Genomic DNA, 19,863 nt, shown 5'->3' with positions numbered 1-19,863 from the left:
TAATTGGGCACCGATGCTGGTCCAATTAGGGTGGCTAGATTTAATTTACCTTTAACAATTTTATCTCTCGTTCTCCCTCTCTCGACAACGCCGTCGTCATCATGTTGCTTTTAATTACTTTCTCCCTGTCGGGTGTCTCGCCATTGTCACCGGATGTCCCGGAAAGAATCACACATCACAACTTGACTTCACGGCGGTATTATCGTTAATGAGCGACCACGAGCTCAAGGTAATTCGTGTCTGTCGGTGGTGTGTTTGAACGCTAAGAAAATCCATCGCTTAACGATCGGGCGCACGGTGGAATGTTATTCGTGCCCCAAGGAAGGTAGTTTTTTTTTTGGTCTTGGTGGACAATTGCAGTAGTTGTCCGTGTAACTTGTGCGCACTAGCCACATTCATCCGTGAAGCATTAGATTACCCCGCCTGGATAGGGTGCATTTTGCGCGTTTTGAGCGAACGGTGTGAGAATCGTTTAAAACTGTTTAGAGAGAAAATTACTTTTCCCCTTTTGCTGTGGTGCTACCAAAGTTTTCTTTCCGTTAGCATTTGTTGGCTTTTGTCTAAGTTTCAAATGGACAAGAAAAAACTTCACCTGTAAAATAGCTCCCGTGCAAAGTTGTTCGTAATAATTGCTTACCGTTTTAACAGATCACTTGTTGCGCCCGGTGCAGGCGGTACGATAAGAAGAGCTGGATTATACGAAATCACTGTTTCTCGTACAATGATTGTTAATAGCTTAAGAAGACTTAGCGTGGAATGTTTAGCAGATGCCCAGGTTTGGTTTTAGTGGAACAGATTAGAGTAAGAGGCTTTGCTATTTTAAACTAAAGCTTTCACACAATCAAAGAGATGTTTTACTGCAGGCTTGAACAGGAAAATCTGAGCGAGGCTAAGCTTAAACTGTGCTTAGCAGAGCACCTATTTTATGTCTTCAGAAATGTGAATACAATTTAATGCGTTTATGACTTCCCAATAAAATTGGGCATTCGATTATCACGTCTCGTAAATATCGTAGACATAAATTTTACTTTTGAGATCATGCTACCAGGTTTGGCATGTTGTATTAGTGTACACACATATTTGAATTTAGCCTCCACATGGATCTTCTCCAGATTTTGAGGATATCTTTTCGATCATTTTGTATAAGAGATCGCATCCGTTTATGTTTGAAGCTAAAACCTCTCCAATAGTTATCTGGTCTGCTGGATCTTCAGGATTAGACGATCCACCATTGTAACTATAGAATAATACAATGTAGTCATCTGATAGATAGTTATTCTCTTAGCAATGCTTTTGGTCACTACTGAGGTCAGTTGCGAGCCGCTCTAATCGGCTGATAGGCTTCTGAGAGTATTTAACAAGGATGACTTTATCTCGGTTATTCGCTCAAGATTCATTAAACGAGGTCCATCTTTTTTGAGATATTCATCACTATTTGGTCTAATATTCTGACATCTATACGATGAAGCCTTCAGGCGTTACTCATCCGTTTATTCTGCGTTGGAATATTCTATGGCATACTCTAGAAACTCTCTTATCAGATATCATTATCTTTCTTCAGAATTACAAGATGTACCTCATGCCGTCGAAGTTCCCTGTGCAAATTACACAAGATACAACAGCCAAGGGAATACTTGAGTTGATCTCTAATACACATGGTCAATGATTAACAAATTGTCCCAAAATTTCCCCAATGTCCCACAATTTCCCCAATGTCCCAAAATTCCCCTTTTTAAAGCTCTTATATAGCTGCTGATGCTCTCAACTAAACTTGAACTTGATGTCTCAGCCTTCAAATTCGCTATGAAACAAGCAGAAGCAGTCTTGAGAAAAGGTAACGAGGCAATTTAGCGTTCCCAGCCGACGGATGATATCATTAACCCAACTTCCTGCATCTTTTGCACCAGGCTGATTCGGTCTCACAACCATGACGGTGTCCTTTTTTCCCACCCCCCGAACCCAACGCTGTTAGCTCACGCAGCACTTGTTATCTTGCGCATTGTTTGTCCTAGTCAAATAGGATCATTATTCACGGTGTACGTCAGTTCATCGTAGAAACCCGGCAGCTTTGGGTCAGGGTTAATCGATAGAAGCGAATCCATCCACTCCCTAGGCAAGTGAGCTTTCCCAGGAAGGGTGAACGCTTTCCTGGAACATGTTTCTCGTTACGTACCGTAAAAACAGATTGTGTCGGCCGGGTCCGCAGAAGGCGTTCGGATTCATTGATTCGGACACGCTGTTCCGTCAGCTACATCAGGCACACCTCTCCCGTGAAGGTTTCGTGCTCTGGTTTCTAGCTACCACCGGTTGTTGTTTAAGATTTTCCCGGTTTTCCAACGGCTACGTAGAGATTGAGAGGGGCTTGTTTTGTCGGCGACGAAGCGAGTAAGTCGTGAGTAAAATATGTCTCACATGTTATAAAACATGAACCGATAATTGGATTGTGGTATGCTTTTGGTGGGTGGGAAAACACAGCATCCCGATCTAGGTGTGAGTGTGTGTGTGTGTCGGTGTGCCCGTTGCTGCCGCTGCCTTGAAGGCTTCCGATGATGGACCTTTCGCGACCTCCGAGATTGCTGTGCCGCCTGCTACCCGTAGCGAAACCCGTGTCCGGTGCGATCGGATTAATTCCGAGTCCCGTTAGAACCGGCTTCCTGTCACGGCGTTGACATGATGCCATTTTGCTTCGTTACCGTACACCGGAACGTTGGGTTGATTTTACAGAAAGTCCACGGTTAAGGTAAGCATGGTTTCACGGGTGAGTGGAACGGGTTTGACCGGGTTTGCTAAACCGTTTCCCGTTTCGGCCACTTGAGGGAAAATTCCACCATTCCAAAGTTCCTCATACGGACGCTCAGGATGAAGCGCGCCCCCCCCCAAAAACCCCAAAGTACTTGCCCCCTTTGAAGTGGGTCTGGTGAGTCGGGACGTGCCAGCTGAGTAGGGTGAAGGTGGAAAATGTTTCGACAATGAGCTTTATTCACACCATTTGCTTCCTTACCCGACGGGAGGCCAAAGACGATTGGCCATCCAACGATCCTTGACAGGCGAAACAGCGGTCCTTTAGTGGCGTGTGTATTGTGTGCGAAATAATTAATATCCCATCAGCGGTGGTGTGAAAAAGGGATTCCCGAGGTGAAGAGAGAGAGAGAGAAAGAGAGAGCGCCAAAAAAATGATGCTCGTTAAAAGTGAATTAATCTTCACCCGGACGAGTGAGCTTCATCTCATTCCTTCCTGTCGACACCTTTTCTTCTCCTTTCTTTTGGATTGCTTCGGAAGTTGGTTCCTTTCGGCGAAGGTAACATTGGCGAATAAGGGTTAGGTGTCTTCTCACGGAAAACATTTTTAACCGGCTTGGCTTTCTGGGTTGCTTCATCGTTCAAGGCTTGGTGGTTAATTGTAATGTAGCGCGAGTGCGGATCATCTCCATCGACTACATTTATTCATGAACTTTCTTCCAAACTCGCATTGGAGGCAACCGTATTGTGCGGTGGTTTTGGATGATATGTGTCCTTTGTTGCTTTGGCAGGGCAGCCCTGCCACAACAAAGAGCGCCGCTGTCCTTTCTTTTGCATAATGTCAGCATAAATCATTGCGCGTGATACTGAATCATTTATGTGCGGATATTCACGTTCTGGAGCTTTGGTTTGGTTTAGCTTCCAGGAAGCATTGTGTAGTTCAATGGGAAACATGGAAATGTTGTATGAAACATTCTTTTATTGTGGCAAAACATTTAAAAAATATGTTACTAGGGGCATTAGACCCAGAATTGTCCAAAAATAAGTCAACCACGTGTGATGTTGCTTGGAGAATTCGGGCTTTCGTAGCTTGATTCATCATCCATACCTACGAACTGGGAAATGGTCCGAATGGGATTTGGTGCCAGTTTGATCAGTATTTTATAATTATATCGGTTTTATATTTCTGCTTGAGATACATCTCCCTTTTCCTTTTTAAATTGCTCAGAACCTATTCAAAGCCTCAATAGCATTTTTATACATTTTCACTGAAAATATTTAAAATATTTTAATCCAAAAAGAAAAACCGAAAAGAAGGCTGATTTATTATAACAATGCCAAGTTATAGTCCACTTTGCATCAATTATCAAATTACCGCAGGCATTTAATTTATTTTTCTCCCTGGCAATCACTTCCCAAAATAAAGCTGCTGCTAAATGCATGAGAAAGTTTGAAGGACATGTTTGAGCAATTAGAGCCATCTGTCCTTCATCCCACCATGCCGACCATACCCGCATACGTTTCGCACCGTTTAGCCTGGCTACTGTTGCTGCTGCTGTTTCCTGCAAAACACTTTGACCCAGTTATCCAATTACCATGATCTAATAAAACCGTCTAATAGCTTCAAAGACAATTTCTCTCTCTCTGTTCGTTGAGCAGGCGGCTACCCCCAGCACACACACTTACACACTGGATTGGTTTTCCACCGCTAACGATACCCTCGTGACTAAACGCTGGCCAAAGATTGATGAGAAAATTTCGCCCAAGACACGTCGCTTCACCCGTTGGTGTGTGTGTGTGTTTTTGGGATGCATGGGACAGTTTGCATAGGTTGTACTTTCAGTTTTCCCGATGGAAGACTGCCGTTTACCGGCCGGTCCAGCTCGCATCGTTCCGCAAAATGTGAGACAAATTGTGATTTATGATGTTTGATGTTTGTGCCCCGGTAAGAAAGATGTCTCCCGTCAGCAGAAACCTTGCTCGACGGTACAGTCGTTCGTTCTTATCTTGTCCATAGAATCGTCCCGGGCGAACGCACCAGTCTCACCGGCTGCGTGATTAATAACCACGTACGAGTGAAATCGTGTATTAATTTTCATTCCACTCACCATTTGCACGTTTGCGGTCATTTTGCACTGTTAATCATCCACCAAATTGTTGTGTACGGTAACCGCTCGACGAACGAACGGCCACCCGAAGACATCGAAGCATTTAAGAGCCTGGCAGTTCGCAGTCTTGGTTGGCCCGTTTTGTTGTTGTTGTTGTCTTCACCAATTGATTGATTGATTGATGTAAACTGGCCAAAGTACATCGTCGACATCGGTTGTCGACCGTTTTGCGGTCGGTTTGATGTAATGGTCAAGGAGATGTGTTTTTTGTTTTTGGTTTTTGGGTTGTAAACGCCCCATAAAAATGAGCCGGGCAGCGAGTTGCTGGATAATTTACGACCAAAACGAGGCTCTAGAATGGATGAAGTAATGGGGAGAAAGTAAAATTGCTTCGCCTGCAGAACCTTACTGAGCTGTACAAGTGGAGCAAGCGATATGGGTATGGGTTCGGTGATGCGTTGAAGAATTTTTTTCACTCTGAAGTAGGTGGCATCATAAATTGCATTCTTTCTAAATTGAGGTGCAGGAGAGACAGGAAAACATCGGGGAAAATTTATCAAATTGTTTTATTGAAATTATACACGAGAGAAGGGAGAGTAGACATGATAAATGATGAGGGAATTTTTATTTGTAATATATTCACACTTAATAAGTGATAGACGCGGCTTCTTTGTGTTAAATCCACCCACAGGAGTATCGCATTCACGAACGCTTCTTGCTCAACAGTTCCACCAGAAAGAGAATGATACCTAGCGTCAACCCACCTGCCACAAGCATCCACACACTCATCAGATCGTGGAAATTGAACACTACCTGTGCGTATGCATTTTGCGGCTGAGGCACCGCATCCAGAATGCGCAAGTGGCCCTTAAAGTAGTGGGTCCACAGACCTCGCTCATAAAACAGCCCAAGGTATCGGTTCATCACCGTAACGATCGGTGAATTTGTTGCAAACTGTAACCGATGCGGAATGGGGACCACCATTTCCTTGATGGCAAAAAGGGTGTGGTAATAGCTTTGGTGGAATGGCGATGTTAGTAGGAGCGCTTCGCCGCAACGCTGGAGCGAGCAGTGGTGCAGATGAAGCGCTACACCAAACTCCCTCCGTAGCTGCTCAAACTCATCTTGCGGAATCATTTTAGACTTAAAATCATCCAGATTAAACCTCACGAGCAATTCTTTGTGCACTGCCAGCATGTAGAACGACTGCATAAAGTCTTCGATCGTTGCGGGACGTTTGTAGAATATGCCCAGCGACATGAGGGCTAGGATTTTGGCACAGTACGTTCGGGAGAAGAAGAACGATAGCCAGGAAAGCGCAAACAGGATAGCGCGAGCAGCAAAGGCTTGATTGTACTCGTTGCCAACCACTCCAAAAAGCGCCTGCTGAATCGAGTGAGTCCGGAAGATGGTAGGAAAGAATAGCTTCAACAGGGAACAAACGACAAAGATGCCACCTAGCAAAATCCAACTTCCGACCGAGAATGGTTTCAGCAGGTGGGGCAGAAAGTATCGGTTATAATTCTCTGGACACGATATACACATACCACCCATGTCCCGGAACGCCAACTCGTGCTGGAAATGTTCCCGCTCGAAGAATATGTCGTAGTACACGTCCGCATCGTAACGGTCATCTTTTTGCTGAAAGAGCGTGTACGTAAGGTTTAAGACCTGTAAGCCAATATCCCGGAACATGATGTTCAATATTCCCAGACACACTTCGGGGTTAAAAATATGTATGTATGGAAAATCATTTCTCAGCACACCAACACGGATGTGATAGCCGTGCAGGTTGGTGAGTTTGTTCGGGAACAATCGATGCAGACTGTCGAGATCGCTTAGTGGCACGTAGATCTCCTCCTTGGAGAATCGGTTTTCGGTGTAGAGAGTGATGTTATTCACTGGGTCTGATACACTCGTGGGTATGGGTACGATGACGTAGTTCACTATACCTTGATCATCGAAAAACTTCACTATGGCGGGACGATCTCGAAGCACACACGATCGCATCGCAAGAACGATAAAGCGTGCATCGATGAAGTGACATGGATTATCGCTGAATCGTTTCGAAAACAGCCGCACTGGAAACTGAAATCAAAGGCATATTCGTAAAGGATGTAGAAGTCTAAACATTCATCATGAATTACCTTATCCCATCCCGTGACATCCAGCAGCACTACATTGGCGTACCTTGGCTTTATCTTGTACTTGACTGGCTTTTCCGACGCAAACTTCACCGGATGTTGCGATATTAGAGTGGCCATCAAATTGGGATGGCTTTCGCTTAATGTTGAGACATTCGTCGTAACGATGCAAACTTCAGCCGACGCGTTGACCAGGAATCGATGGCGTGGAAGTTGTACCAGCTTGTCAATCGTTGGTGTGAGGTTGTTCTCCTTCGACACAGGCATCAACATCCCGCTGGCAACGGTCCACAACCAGTAGACGACAACGAACGAGTATGGGACCATCGTTGCATAGGTAAAACGTAGGAACTCTGTTCGATTCTAGTGAAGCAGTGATTTGTTTTATTGCGGTTGGACCGAGCTATATAACTTGTAGCTGTTTAATAATGAATGCCCAAGCGTTGCCATCGTATTATAAGTAACACATGAGCCGGATAAAAAATTCAGCAATGATAATCGCACTTAGGACCTTGGCGAGCATATAAATGCTTTGAAAATAATGTCGTTTATGATCTAAACTTCACAAAACATATTAAAAGTTTGGATGGTTTGTTAGCATGAAGCTTGTTCTTTTTTTTTTTTTTTTTTTTTTATTCATAAAGAATGAAGCTTGTTCTTATTGCTGGAGGTTTAGAAAGTGTGATGCCTAGGCGGAGTATAGAACTGTTGGAACAGTTAATGTTATACTATGGCAGCTTATGTTCTGCGGAAAGGCATTCGATTTTTGATATTCATGCTACTTGAATGAGAGTTCTTCTTACCAATGAGGAAGGCGATACTTCGTTCAAATATTTCGAGATGACCCATATGGACCTCTGCAGATTTCAGCATCAAAGAAAAGCCTCAGTTATTCAATTACATTTATTTGCTTCAAACTACGCTCGTTTCTTGCTAATCAATTCCAACAAAAACAAAACGACACTACTCAACCAGCCGCCTACCAGGAGCATCCACACGCTCCACAGATCATCGAACGAAAAGACGACTTGCACAATGGCGTGCTGTGTTGGTGATCTCCGCTTTAGTAGAGACATGTGTACCCTAAACTGATACACCCACAGTCCGGTGTCATAAAACAAAGCGAAGTAACGGTTCATCACCGTAAAGATGGGCGAGTTCCTGGCAAACTGTATCTTGACCGGATGTGGGATGACAATTTCTTTGATGTAAAAATAATAGGAGAGTGCACGTGTGATCCAGGTGGATGCCAGCAAGTAGGCATCTGAGCAACGTTGCAGGGAGCAATACGTTAAGTGATACGTCATCCCGAATTGCTTTTTCAAACGATCGTGCTCAGCTACAGGAAGTAATTTCGTGGCGAAACTATCCAGAGGGTACTGCGCAAGCGTTTGTCTGTGCGCTGCTAGCATATAGTCCGATTGCATGAACTCCTCAATCGTCTCCGGGTGTTTGTAGAATTTGCCCAGCGACATAAGGGCAAGGATTTTGGCACAGTACGTTCGGGAGAAGTAGACCGATAGAAACGATAGGAAAAGGAGGACTGCTCGAGCAGGAAAGGCTTGACTGTACTCGCTGCCCACAACTCCAAAGAACGTTTGCAGGATCAGATCGTATCGAAAAATGGCAGGAAAGAGAAATCGCAGCGCACAACTAACAATGAAAACGCCTCCCAAAAAAAGCCATACTCCGACGGAGAATGGTTTCAGCAAATGGGGCGTGAAGTGTCTATCGGTCCTGTACGGACACGATAGACACATGCCACCCATTTCGTTAAACACAAACTCGTGTTTGAAATGTTCCCGCTCGAAGGCGGTGCCAAAGTACACGTCCGCATCGTAACGATCATCGGTTTGGTGGAAGAAAGTGGCCCTCAAATTTAAAATTTGAACTCCAACAACGTAGACCATATTTCTTACAACTCCAAGTATCAATTCACCATCGTTCCATACCATGATGTAGGGATAGTCATTCTGTTTCACACTAACGCGGATCGGATAGCCGTGCAGGTTGGTGAGTTTGTTCGGGAATAGTCGATGCAAGCTCTCCTCATCACTCGACTGCACGTAGATCTCCTCCTTGGAGAATCGGTTTTCAGTGTAGAGAATGATGTTGTCAGATGCACTCGTGGGCATGGGTACGATGACGTAGTTCACTATACCTTGATCATCGAAAAACTTCACAATGGCGGGACGATCTCTAACGACACATGATCGTGTCACAAGAGCGATAAAGCGAGCATCAATGAAGTGACATGGATTATCGTCGAATTGCATTGTTAATTCCTGCACTGGGAACTGAAATCAAAGGCATTATCGTTAAGCAAGTTGCATTCTAAACATCGATCGAACATGATCACCTTATCCCATCCCGTGGCATCCAGCAGCACTACATTGGCGTACCTTGGCTTTATCTTGGACTTGACTGGCTTTTCCGACGCAAACTTCACCGGATGTTGCGATATTAGAGTGGCCATCAAATTGGGATGGCTTTCGCTTAATGTTGAGACATTTGTCGTAACGATGCAAACTTCAGCCGACGCGTTGACCAGGAATCGATGGCGTGGAAGTTGTACCAGCTTGTCAATCGTTGGTGTCAGATTACATTGGTCGATGATGGGTTTAAGTGACCCAGGAGAATGGTTAAGTGCGTACAAAGCTTGAAATATGTTTAAAATCAGCATTGCGACTCAATACTTTCAAGGTTCTCTCTGACTGGTGTAGTGGTTTTGATTCTTATGAACTATGACGAATGATGACCAAGATTCAATTATTTGAAATTGTTTCTCCACAGCTCTTCCTTCGTAATAACTAATTTAACGATTTTAAATATGTATGATAAAGCATCACTCTCAGGTTAATACACCGGATACATTTTTTAGTGGTTGATTAAAATTTTAAGATAACGTTTAACTCTCCTGTGAGTCCGATAATGGTCTCTGTATGAGATTATCAATGCTTTAGAGCATATTGTAGTGTATAATTGTTTTGAATAGCTGAATTTATTCCTCATAAGTCACTTTTTCAAATAAATTAATATATGAAACCTTCAAAAACCAATTTTAAGAAATATTTTGCTATTTTAGAACGAAGCCAAAATAATTAAATTCTAGGTTTATAATTATTGAAGATGAACGTCTGTAAAAACTGTGTTAAGATAATAAGAGTTAGTGTCTCCTCCTTCTTGGCTTCCTTCTCTTCACTCGATACCAACCCAGCTCACCGACAAAGACTGTCAAACTGATCAACCAACCAACCACGGCCAAAACCCAAACGCACAGCAAATCATCGAAGTAAAATATTACCTCCGAGAACGATTCCTTCATCTGCGACAGTACGGCCAATATTGCGTAGTGCAGCTGCTTTTGACGTTCCCACAGGCCAGTTTCACAGTACAATCCAAAGTATCGCTTCATCGACCCGTAGATCGGGGAGTTCGTGGCAAACTGCATCCGCTGCGTAGCTTCGCTCGGCTTGTCGCGCAACACGTACATCGGAAAGGATTTGGACTGGAATCCCGACAGTGCAACCAGCCACGCTTCACCGCACGAAATGATCGTACAGTAGTAGCGATAAATCTGTATACCGAGCTTACGATACAGGCGCTGGGTTTCGCGCAGTCCAAGCATCTTAAAATTCAGCTCACCCAGCAACACACCCTGCCTCTGAAACACCGCTATACGATAGTCGGACTTTCGGAACTCGGCCATCGTTTCGGGCCGTTCGTAAAACTTGGAAAACGACATCAGTGAAATGATTTTCGTATTGTACGCCTCGGGGAGGAAAAACACCAGCATCGCAAGCGTCAGCAGTGCGATCCGCAACGGGAACGCCTGCCTGTACTCGGTGCCTCCGCCTCCGAAGAACGTTAGCAGGAGGAGATTGTAGCGGAAAATGGAAGGATAACGATGGCGCACGTACACGCAAACGATACAAACGCTTCCCAGCACGAACCAGATACCGAGCGAGAATGGTTTCAGCAGATGGGTGAGAAAATCCCGGCCCGTATTCTCCGGGCACAGCATACACATGCCACCCATTTCACGCAAATCGATCTCGTGCTGGAAATGGTCACGGTACGACGCCAGATCAAAGTTTGCCTCTAGATCATCTGCATCGTAGGAAAGCCGGTTAATGAACGTGTACGACAGGTTGAGCACTTTGCGGCCAACATCGTTGAAGAAATGGCTCACTAAACCTCCTACATGTCCACCCGGGGATAGGATGATGTAGGGGAAAAGGTCGATCACTCCAATGCGGATATGGTAACGGTGCAGATTGGTGAGTTTGCTCGGGAACAGTCGATGCAGACTGGCGAGATCGCTTAGTGGCACGTAGCTCTCCTCCTTGGAGAATCGGTTTTCGGTGTAGAGAGTGATGTTATTTGCTGGGTCAGATGCCCTCGAGGGCATGGGTACGATTGCATAGTTTACTAAGCCTTGATCGTCGAAAAATCTCACAATTCCCGAACGATCATTTAAGAAGTATGATCGTGTTACTAGAACGATAAAGCGAGCATCGATGAAGTGACATGGATTATCGCTGAATCGCTTCGAAAACAGCTGCTCTGGAAACTGAAATAATAGTTTGATTTATTAAGCATGTAGAAGAGTAAACATTAATCGAACATGATCACCTTATCCCATCCCGTAGCATCCAGCAGCACTACATTGGCGTATGTTCGTCGGAGCAAAGGTTGCATGTGTTGGTCCGTTTGAAACTGTACAGGATGTTGTGATATCAGTAGTGACCAGATATTTGGATGGCTTTCACTCAATGTTGAAACGTTGGTGGTAACGAAACAAACTTCAGCCGATGCGTTGGCCAGAAATCGATGGCGTTGGAGATGTACGAGCTTGTCAATGGCTGGCGATAGGTTACACTCATTTGAAGTTAAAGATTGTATTGCATGGTGAGATTTTGGTATACTAGACAGCCAACAGAACACAAGCAGGGTAAGTCTTCGAAACATGTTATCATTGAAGTTTTTGGTCCTGTACCACACTGTTTTAAAGAAAGGCTTGATTGAAGATAAGCTCCAAGTTGTAGCTCATGCGCCCCGTGGGTCTCAATTTGGTTGATTGAGTATTTTATGTCTTGTAAATGTTTGATGCCATCACGATCGTGCTATCAGTCATATCCAGAATAAATTTAAACCAGAATACCGTACCAGAATAAAATTAAACAAATGATGCTTTTTATGTATAGATTAAAAAATGAATCAATTTGCAAGGTTTCAGGGCTTCAGGCATTTAAATCAAGTTTACCCTATTCACGAAGAGCTGCGTACTCAGTATTTCTGAGTCAAATTTGAATTTCTGAGAAGAAGTTGGAAGAAATATATTAGCTTTTATCACGATTACCTGATTTGTTGTTTGAGTAGTTTGACTTTTGAAAGGAAATATGAAATAAGGTTATTTATTAGTATGCTCAGTCCAAGTCTATTTTTCGTCCATTGCCTAGCTATTCGGAGGGCGTGACTTAACTGTTGGTTTCTTGAGGATCTTAAGGATTCCCGAGGCTGATGATGTAGATCGTGCAGGATAGTCATATTTATGTCAGAAACACCTAGACGACATCGTAAGCCGAGCAACTGACATCGTCCGTAGAGCGAACAATACATCTATTGACTTAACCCCTGCTAAAGCAACCAGCATCCCCTCAAACCTCCAAATTCTTCACCGCACATTAAACCACCCCAAGACGAGCCGATACTTCTGCACTGCCTGAAACTTCCTTGCCACGCGTTTCAATTTTCGCTGCCTCCACCGTTCCGTCACGATCTCGCCCACAAAACACACCGTACTGATAAACCATCCGACCACGATCAGTATCCACACGCAGTACAGATCGTTAAAGTAAAAAATAACCTCCTGAAACTGTGTATAAATCATGTCCAACGGTTTGGTAGCCGTTATCTTCTCTGCCCTCTGCAACCGGTACGACCACAGTCCACTATCGTTGATCAGCCCAAACGCATCCTCGAACAGGTCATAGAACGCTGTGTGCTGTTCGAGCTGGATGAGATTTTTGTCCCGAAACAGTGGCTCCCGTACGATGTATCGCAGACCGACGATGTGATGTATGTGCATCGACACGGCAAGCCACGCATTGCCCAGATGCATAATGGAGCAGTAGTGCCGGTGCACCTCATCCCCAAGCCGCTCTTCTTCGCGTAACGTTGCCCGGTACGAGAGAAAGTTGGCCGAAATGGGACCAAGAAACTTGCTGCCCGACCGTGGCGAAAGGATTCGATAATCGGAATCGATCAGCTCCTCGATCGTTTGTGGCTGTTCGTAAAACTTGGACAGCGACATAAGCGAGATGATTTTGGTGTTGTACGCTTCCGAGAGGAAAAACATCAGCACGGCTAGCGTAAGCGTAATGATGCGGAATGCAAACGGTTGCAGATATTCGACGCCACCGCCACCGAAAAATGTGATCGAGATCAGATCGTACTGGCAGATGGATGGGAAGAGAATCTTTACCACGCGGCAGAAAATGAACAGTCCGACCAGAATGATCCAAATTCCGACCGAGAAAGGTTTCAGCAGATGGCGCAGAAAGTCACGCACCGACCGTACGGGACAAACGATGTAGATGCCCGTGTCCTCGCGGAAGTAAATCGTTTGCTGATAGTGGAATCGAGTGAGCGGCACGTTGAACAGTGCATGTACGGCGCGACGATACTTTTCCTCCTCCGTGAAGTACGTGGTGCCATTGCACCGGTCGCGGATGATATGCTTTACAAGGTTCGGCACCATACCGGTTGCTTGTCCTTCACGCTCAAGGAACAGCAGGTAGGGATAGATGGTGCCACCCTGCATAACGAACGTGTAGCCGTTCAGGTTCCGCAGCTTGTCGGGGAAAAACTGCTGCACGGGACGATCGGAAGAACGGAAGTAGTATTCCTGGCCGGTGAACCGATGCTTAGTGTACACCGTAACGGGGGTCGATTCGTTGGCAAGCGGCACAAGTATATAGTTCATGATCGAGTACTTATCCAAATACCTGATCGCCGTTGCCTTCCGCTGGAAGCTGGTTCCACCCATCAGGATGATGAATTTGGCCGACTTCCTGTAGCAGGGATGATGATTAAGGCGCTTCTGTATAAAGTTGAAGGGAAACTGTGTTTAGAGGAAAAAAAGTGATTCAAACACGGTTACTAGAGCTAGAGGTCAGAAACTCACAACCACCTCGCCCTACCTCGTAGTGATAGGCCGTTAGATCCAGCAGCACCAAACTTGCCAAACTCGCTGACTCAACATCAACGTAATGCTTCATGTCTACGAACGTCGTCGGATACTTTGAAATCAGCGTTGGCAGCAGCAGCGGAGCAAACATGGCGAGCGATGAATTGGCGGTGGAAAATATGCAAACGTTGGTACCGCTCGTATCGCTTGCATTGTCGAACGTCGCTATTTCATCTACCATTTCGTGCAGGGTGGATTGTGCCGAACAGTGCCCAAAGGCTTGCAGCATGAAAAATACTCCCCAAAGCGTTTGTTTGCTGATGGGACACATTTTGTAACTATGACCACGGAATGGGAGAGGATCGGCGTTCGAGTGTCGTGCCATGCAAGCCGTAATGAAGCAGAACAAGGCGCAGTGACTGTTGATTATTTTATAACGCTTTTAGGATATGAATGCAGTAATGGCTTTCGGAATTATTGTTGCCTTTCTGTGACAAAGGCAGTGTATAAATGTTTTAGCGTATTAAATTTGCCATTGAATGTTGGACCGTTTTTTGTGTGTAGTTTTAAAAATCAACTCTGAATAAGCAATCATACGAACTATAGTATTTGATGCAACACAACGAACAAGGAAAAATCTTTAAAAAAAACCCTCATCTTATCTGGTTCAAAGAAATTTTACTAAAATTTTTCCCAGCTTAGTTTCATCAATTTTACTAAACACCAGGCGTCTCCATTAGAAATTATTTAAAAAAATATAATCATCCGTTTTGAGGCAGGATCATTTTCCTACATTGTAACATTTTAACTAAATCTCATTTGGTTCCTTAGATAGAGGATTTATTTAAGAAATCATGATGGCAAAGACATTAATTAAGTTTACTTACTTTTTTCACGCATGATTACTACAATTTTACTAAACACCAGGCGTCTCCATTGCAAGTAATTTGAAAAAATACAAATAATCATCCCTATTCAAGCAGAACCGATTTTAATAGAAACGAATCAAGTCTCACTTGGCACATGCTTCAAAATTTATTCAGGCTGATACCTTGAGCTTTAATGTTTTGCTTCAAATAACGGAAAAATGTATCAATCTTGGTTCCATCGTACGTCTAGCGATATCTGTTGATATAATTTTAGCCTGAATTTTTGTCATTACTGCCCACTGTCTAATGGAGTATTTTAAGTGATTTCATTGCCGTTTGAAATGTTTAGAGCACAAATCACCGCAACATTGCAACAGTCATTACAATTATTTTAAATGGATAACTGTATGAATTTAAGTATTTCATTGAGCATTCTGTTCACTGTTTGAGCATCTCTTCACTTTTAAGGTGCATTCAAATCAAATCATGATCATACGTACCGTAGGCTTCTTGTTGGTGTTGCTAGAGTTTTCCCAATGTTCACCTATCCTGGACATTGTGACTAACATTGCCCAGCTAGAGCACACTAACCGTCCCGAAGGTTTGGAGGTTTGTTTTGTGCAGTTTCGAGAGTATAGTACCCAAAAAAACACCCTAGACGATACGATACTTCAGCTAGTGCAGCGTTTAGCATCGCGATATCCCATCACACTAGCCCGTCAGCGGCGATCGGTTTTCATGTACGCGAAAAAAGAGGCGTCACTGGTGCTGATGGACGCCAGTGGATATGGAAAGGAGGTAAAAGCCAAGAGCCAACTCTTTAGTGTCTCCTAATGTACTCTAAAGATACAATATTGATTTCAGTTCCCAGCTTCACTTGGCTCCAATCGTTTGACAACACACGAATGTTATGCGAAATCGGCGAAGTTCATCGTCATTGTAGACATCGACAGTGACCGCACCCAACTGGCAGCCTTCTTCCACCAAATCGGAGTTCTCAACTACATAGCCCTACCGGTGAACTACTCCGTTGCGACTGGTGCATTCAATGTAGGCTTGCTGTACACCGACAATCCATTCACCAAAGAATTGCACCTGTTCGATGTACGGCATCACAATGCTTCGAACGCCTCCCGATACTATCCGCACAAGCTGGTAAACCTTCACGGGTATGAGTTTCTCGGCTTCGGCATGTTCGAGTTCCCCTACATCTTTGAGCTTTCGGATAAGCGTACCGGAGGGCTGGTGATGGAGTACCTTCACACGCTGATCGTGCGCAAACTGAACGGCACGGTGCGCATGGTAAACAACCAACGGATCCCGCTCGACGGCCGTTCCGAGTTCGATATGACCTTTGCCTACACCAGCTTTCGGGAGCACTACATGCACGACGTGACGCTCAAGGAACACGGTGGCTACTGTGTACTGTGTCCGTTCCGTACCGAGCGAGATTTCTTGCGCCACCTGCTCAAGCCCTTCTCGTTCGGCATTTGGTTGGTGCTGGGAGCGTTGATCGTTGTCTGCCGTTTGCTGGGACGTCTGTTACCACGCCTGTTTCAGCGCAATCTACTGGAGGAGATATTCTTCTCGTCCACCACACCCCATCGACAACCGTTTCCAACGCGCGTCGTATCGTTTGCCGTAACCGTGCTGATCTTCTTCCTGTCGGAGGCTTACAACGCCAAGATCGTTTCACTCATGTCGATCTCGAAGTATTTTGACCGGCCAGAAACGGTGCGTGAGCTGATCGAGTCGGAGTTTCGGATAGCTATTCCCGGCGTTCGGGCACCACTGATAGCGGAAGCATTCCCGGGCAAGTTGATCCCGCGTTGGCGCGCCGAAGCGATTCACCGCGAGCGGGGTGAGCTGATGTACACCGAGTACTGTACGGTGACGTACTGCTATTTGGCTAACATACACGCGGCGCTTGGCCGCAATCAGCACGGATTCCAGCAGTACGTGCTGAAGGATATGGTGGTGGAGCGCTTCTTAACTCTTCAGCTTGCGACACACTCACCGTTTTATGAGCTGTTTGCCGATTTTTTGGAGCGTTACTTCCAGAGCGGCATTTGGATGCATCGGCTAGAGTTTATGAATCGGAAGCTGGTGCGAGAAATGGAACCGGTGCGCAATCGGTTCGGCGAGGTAGTGTTCCACTTTGACGATCTTGCGTGTGTTTGGGTGTTGATCATTGTCGGGTGGTTGTTGGGTACGGTGGCGTTAGGAGCTGAGCTGGTGTGGTTTTATCTCGAGCGGAGGTTGAGGGTTGGGTGGCACAGGTTGAAGCATCGTGTACGATTAGGAAGACTTGTCTGGATGAAATAAACTAACTGCAACAAATAGACATACAAATAGTTGAAGATTTGTGTTAACCTTTTTTGGAGAAGCTATTGGGAGCAAAATGGTACCAGCCCAAAACGACAACTTCAACAACTGGCGACACCTACAATGAACAGCCTTACAGTAAGATGGTTGTCTTGCCACAGAACAAAAAAAAATGGCAGTTGGCTAGCATGCCAGCCTCGGTCTAGCGGTCCTCCACACTAACTGGCTTTAACGTGTCAGATGGTAGCATGTTTTTTCTTCTGCTTCTTCCAACCACACCCTTCATGCTCACCTGTGCCAACATGGGCCTGCTTCGGTGAGCCTTTAAAGCGCTTAACTCGACGCCTGTCGCGTGTTGCTCGCTCGGTATGTGAAGCATGCAAAATACCTTATACGAGCATTAGTCTCGCCTTAAGTTGCCCGTCCCGTTGTTTGAAGGCTAATCTTGGGCACCTTCACGAACCGAGCCTGCTTCGGACACCGGTCGCGCTGTCGTTGAAAACCGCTTGAATTGCAACCTAATGCGATCGACCATTTGACAAACAGGGCTGAACGGATGGACGGTCGTGTGGAATCGAGTAGTTCAGTCTGTTTGTGGCATTTGTTTCGATTGTTTGCGGTTACCGTTTGTAATATTATATAGTGCTTTGCGGTACTGAAGTGTTTGCACTGGTGGAAGTAATTTCCATCACTGTACAATAGAGTAGTATTGAACTCAGTATGAGAAAGTTAAACCCTCAAACATATATTAACAGTCTCATTTAAATGAAAGTCCTAAGGAGGATTGTACTGAACATTTTTCAAATAAATAAGGTCCTCATATTCTTATTTTATAGTTCAATTAAACTGCAAACAGCGCATCATTGATACTACACAGCTACTAATGAAGTTCTGATCTCCGGGATGGACTCCCATCTCTAGAACGCCTCGATCTGGCAAGCAAAAAGTTCCCGATTGTCATCAAAATGAAGTTGGAAAAGCAACAGATAGCCGGTGCAATTCATTCACACCGGAAGCGATTCTGATGCAAACCACCATTCGACCACCGAACTGTGCCATTAAGGTTTGATAGCCGTGTTGTTTCACCGTCCTCGATACACCGCCTTATCGGCTTTGTGTCTGTACAACTCAATCGCACTCGCGCTCAACTGCAGCAATTCACCTTTTCTGAATGGATGCGATCCAGTGGAAGCTGAATGCAAACAAAATTCTCACCCAGTTTTTGAATTGCCAACGGCAAACACACAAACAAAACAAGAAAAAAAAAACTACTCCAGAGAAGTCAATTTCAAGCTTTCGAGTTTTGGCGAAGGTAGTTTGACTGTTTTTTCCCCAATCCCATCACACCGCAACGATTTGCACCGGGTGGCAATTTTGAAGTCTTTTGGAATGGAATTGTTTCCCAGTTTCCAGAGAATCAATATGAATCGGCGGGTTCCCGCTAAGCTACACTTGCACATTCAACAATTTCTCATAAATGGTGCATACTTCAAGTGAGCGTACAGTGAGCGCCATGTTTGGGCATCTGTTTCCATTTGCCATGTTGGCTGGTACGGTGTTGGGAGTCATTTTTTGTGTGTTTCGTTGCTCTAAAATGCTGTGCCAAAGGCCATGCTATTGTTTTGCCCCGTGCTTGGCCAGATGCTTTTCGAACGTAAAGTACAACCACACACACACATACCTCACTCGACCGCAAATGGTTGGCGGTAGGGGAGGGTAGTGTTGGGAAACGGGTGGGCGCAATAGTTTTCATGGCACTCAATTTTTCGTATTTCGTGTTCGAACCTAGAGTTAGAAGCAGCAGCAGCAGCATCAACAGCACACATTAGAAACGCAACCGTTTGAGTGATTTGGGTATCGCCATTCACGGCCCGCCCGACAGGTCATTTATTGCACTTGTACAGCAGAATGTCGGGTGCGTTCCAGTTCCAACACGATTCGGGTATGTGCGTGTGTGTGTGTGTATGCCGTGTCCTGTGCACTAGGTTTGGAGCTGTGGGATGGAATGTGTAAAATTAAACTGTCAGCAGAGCAGTGTAGAGAGCACTTGCGGATGAAATGGTGATTGGTTTTTAAGTTGCGGACGAGTGCCACACTGCGTTGAAAGATTTTGCAATTTAAAACTAAGTTGAAATTGTAGTGTTTTGGGGGATTTGTTTGCATCATGTAAGGTGCAAAATAAGCAGTGCGAACTTTTTTGTCGTCGTTTTTTGGAGTCGTTCAGGACTCAGGATAGGCAGGATTATATTCACACTAAACTCTCTCTAGTAGTATTTAAGTTGTAATTCTCAGAAATATAATTTTTATTATTGACAATGGCTTTAAAAGATTTCAATTGAAAACAAATTTAAATTTAAAGATGAGTTTAGAAGATTTAAAAGAATAGTGAAGAACAAATACTAAATTAAGCGAAACATAATAAAAGTATGACAAACTTCGCTGTACAAATAATGAACTTCTTACTTACATACTTATGGGGTGCTTCA

General features: G+C 44.7%; 2 protein-coding genes across 9 annotated transcripts in view; one reads left to right on the top strand and one right to left on the bottom strand.

Annotated features, from left to right (window-relative positions):
• Positions 1 to 19,863, top strand: part of LOC118512686 (tensin-4-like) — a 59,810-nt gene that overhangs the window by 28,548 nt on the left and 11,399 nt on the right. The gene's annotated exons all lie outside the window — the stretch shown is intronic.
• On the bottom strand, positions 12,200 to 14,596 carry LOC118512685. The gene is made up of 2 exons (XM_036057468.1): positions 14,197 to 14,596; positions 12,200 to 14,117 (listed from the first exon to the last, which is right to left on the bottom strand). The coding sequence occupies exons 1-2, from the start codon at positions 14,566 to 14,568 to the stop codon at positions 12,669 to 12,671; spliced, it is 1,821 nt and encodes a 606-aa protein (XP_035913361.1). The 5' UTR covers positions 14,569 to 14,596; the 3' UTR covers positions 12,200 to 12,668.

Source organism: Anopheles stephensi, chromosome 3 (assembly GCF_013141755.1).
Source record: "Anopheles stephensi strain Indian chromosome 3, UCI_ANSTEP_V1.0, whole genome shotgun sequence".
NCBI lineage: Eukaryota > Metazoa > Arthropoda > Insecta > Diptera > Culicidae > Anopheles > Anopheles stephensi.
Note: the sequence above shows the minus strand (reverse complement) of the source record. Positions and strands in the feature narration are given on the sequence as shown.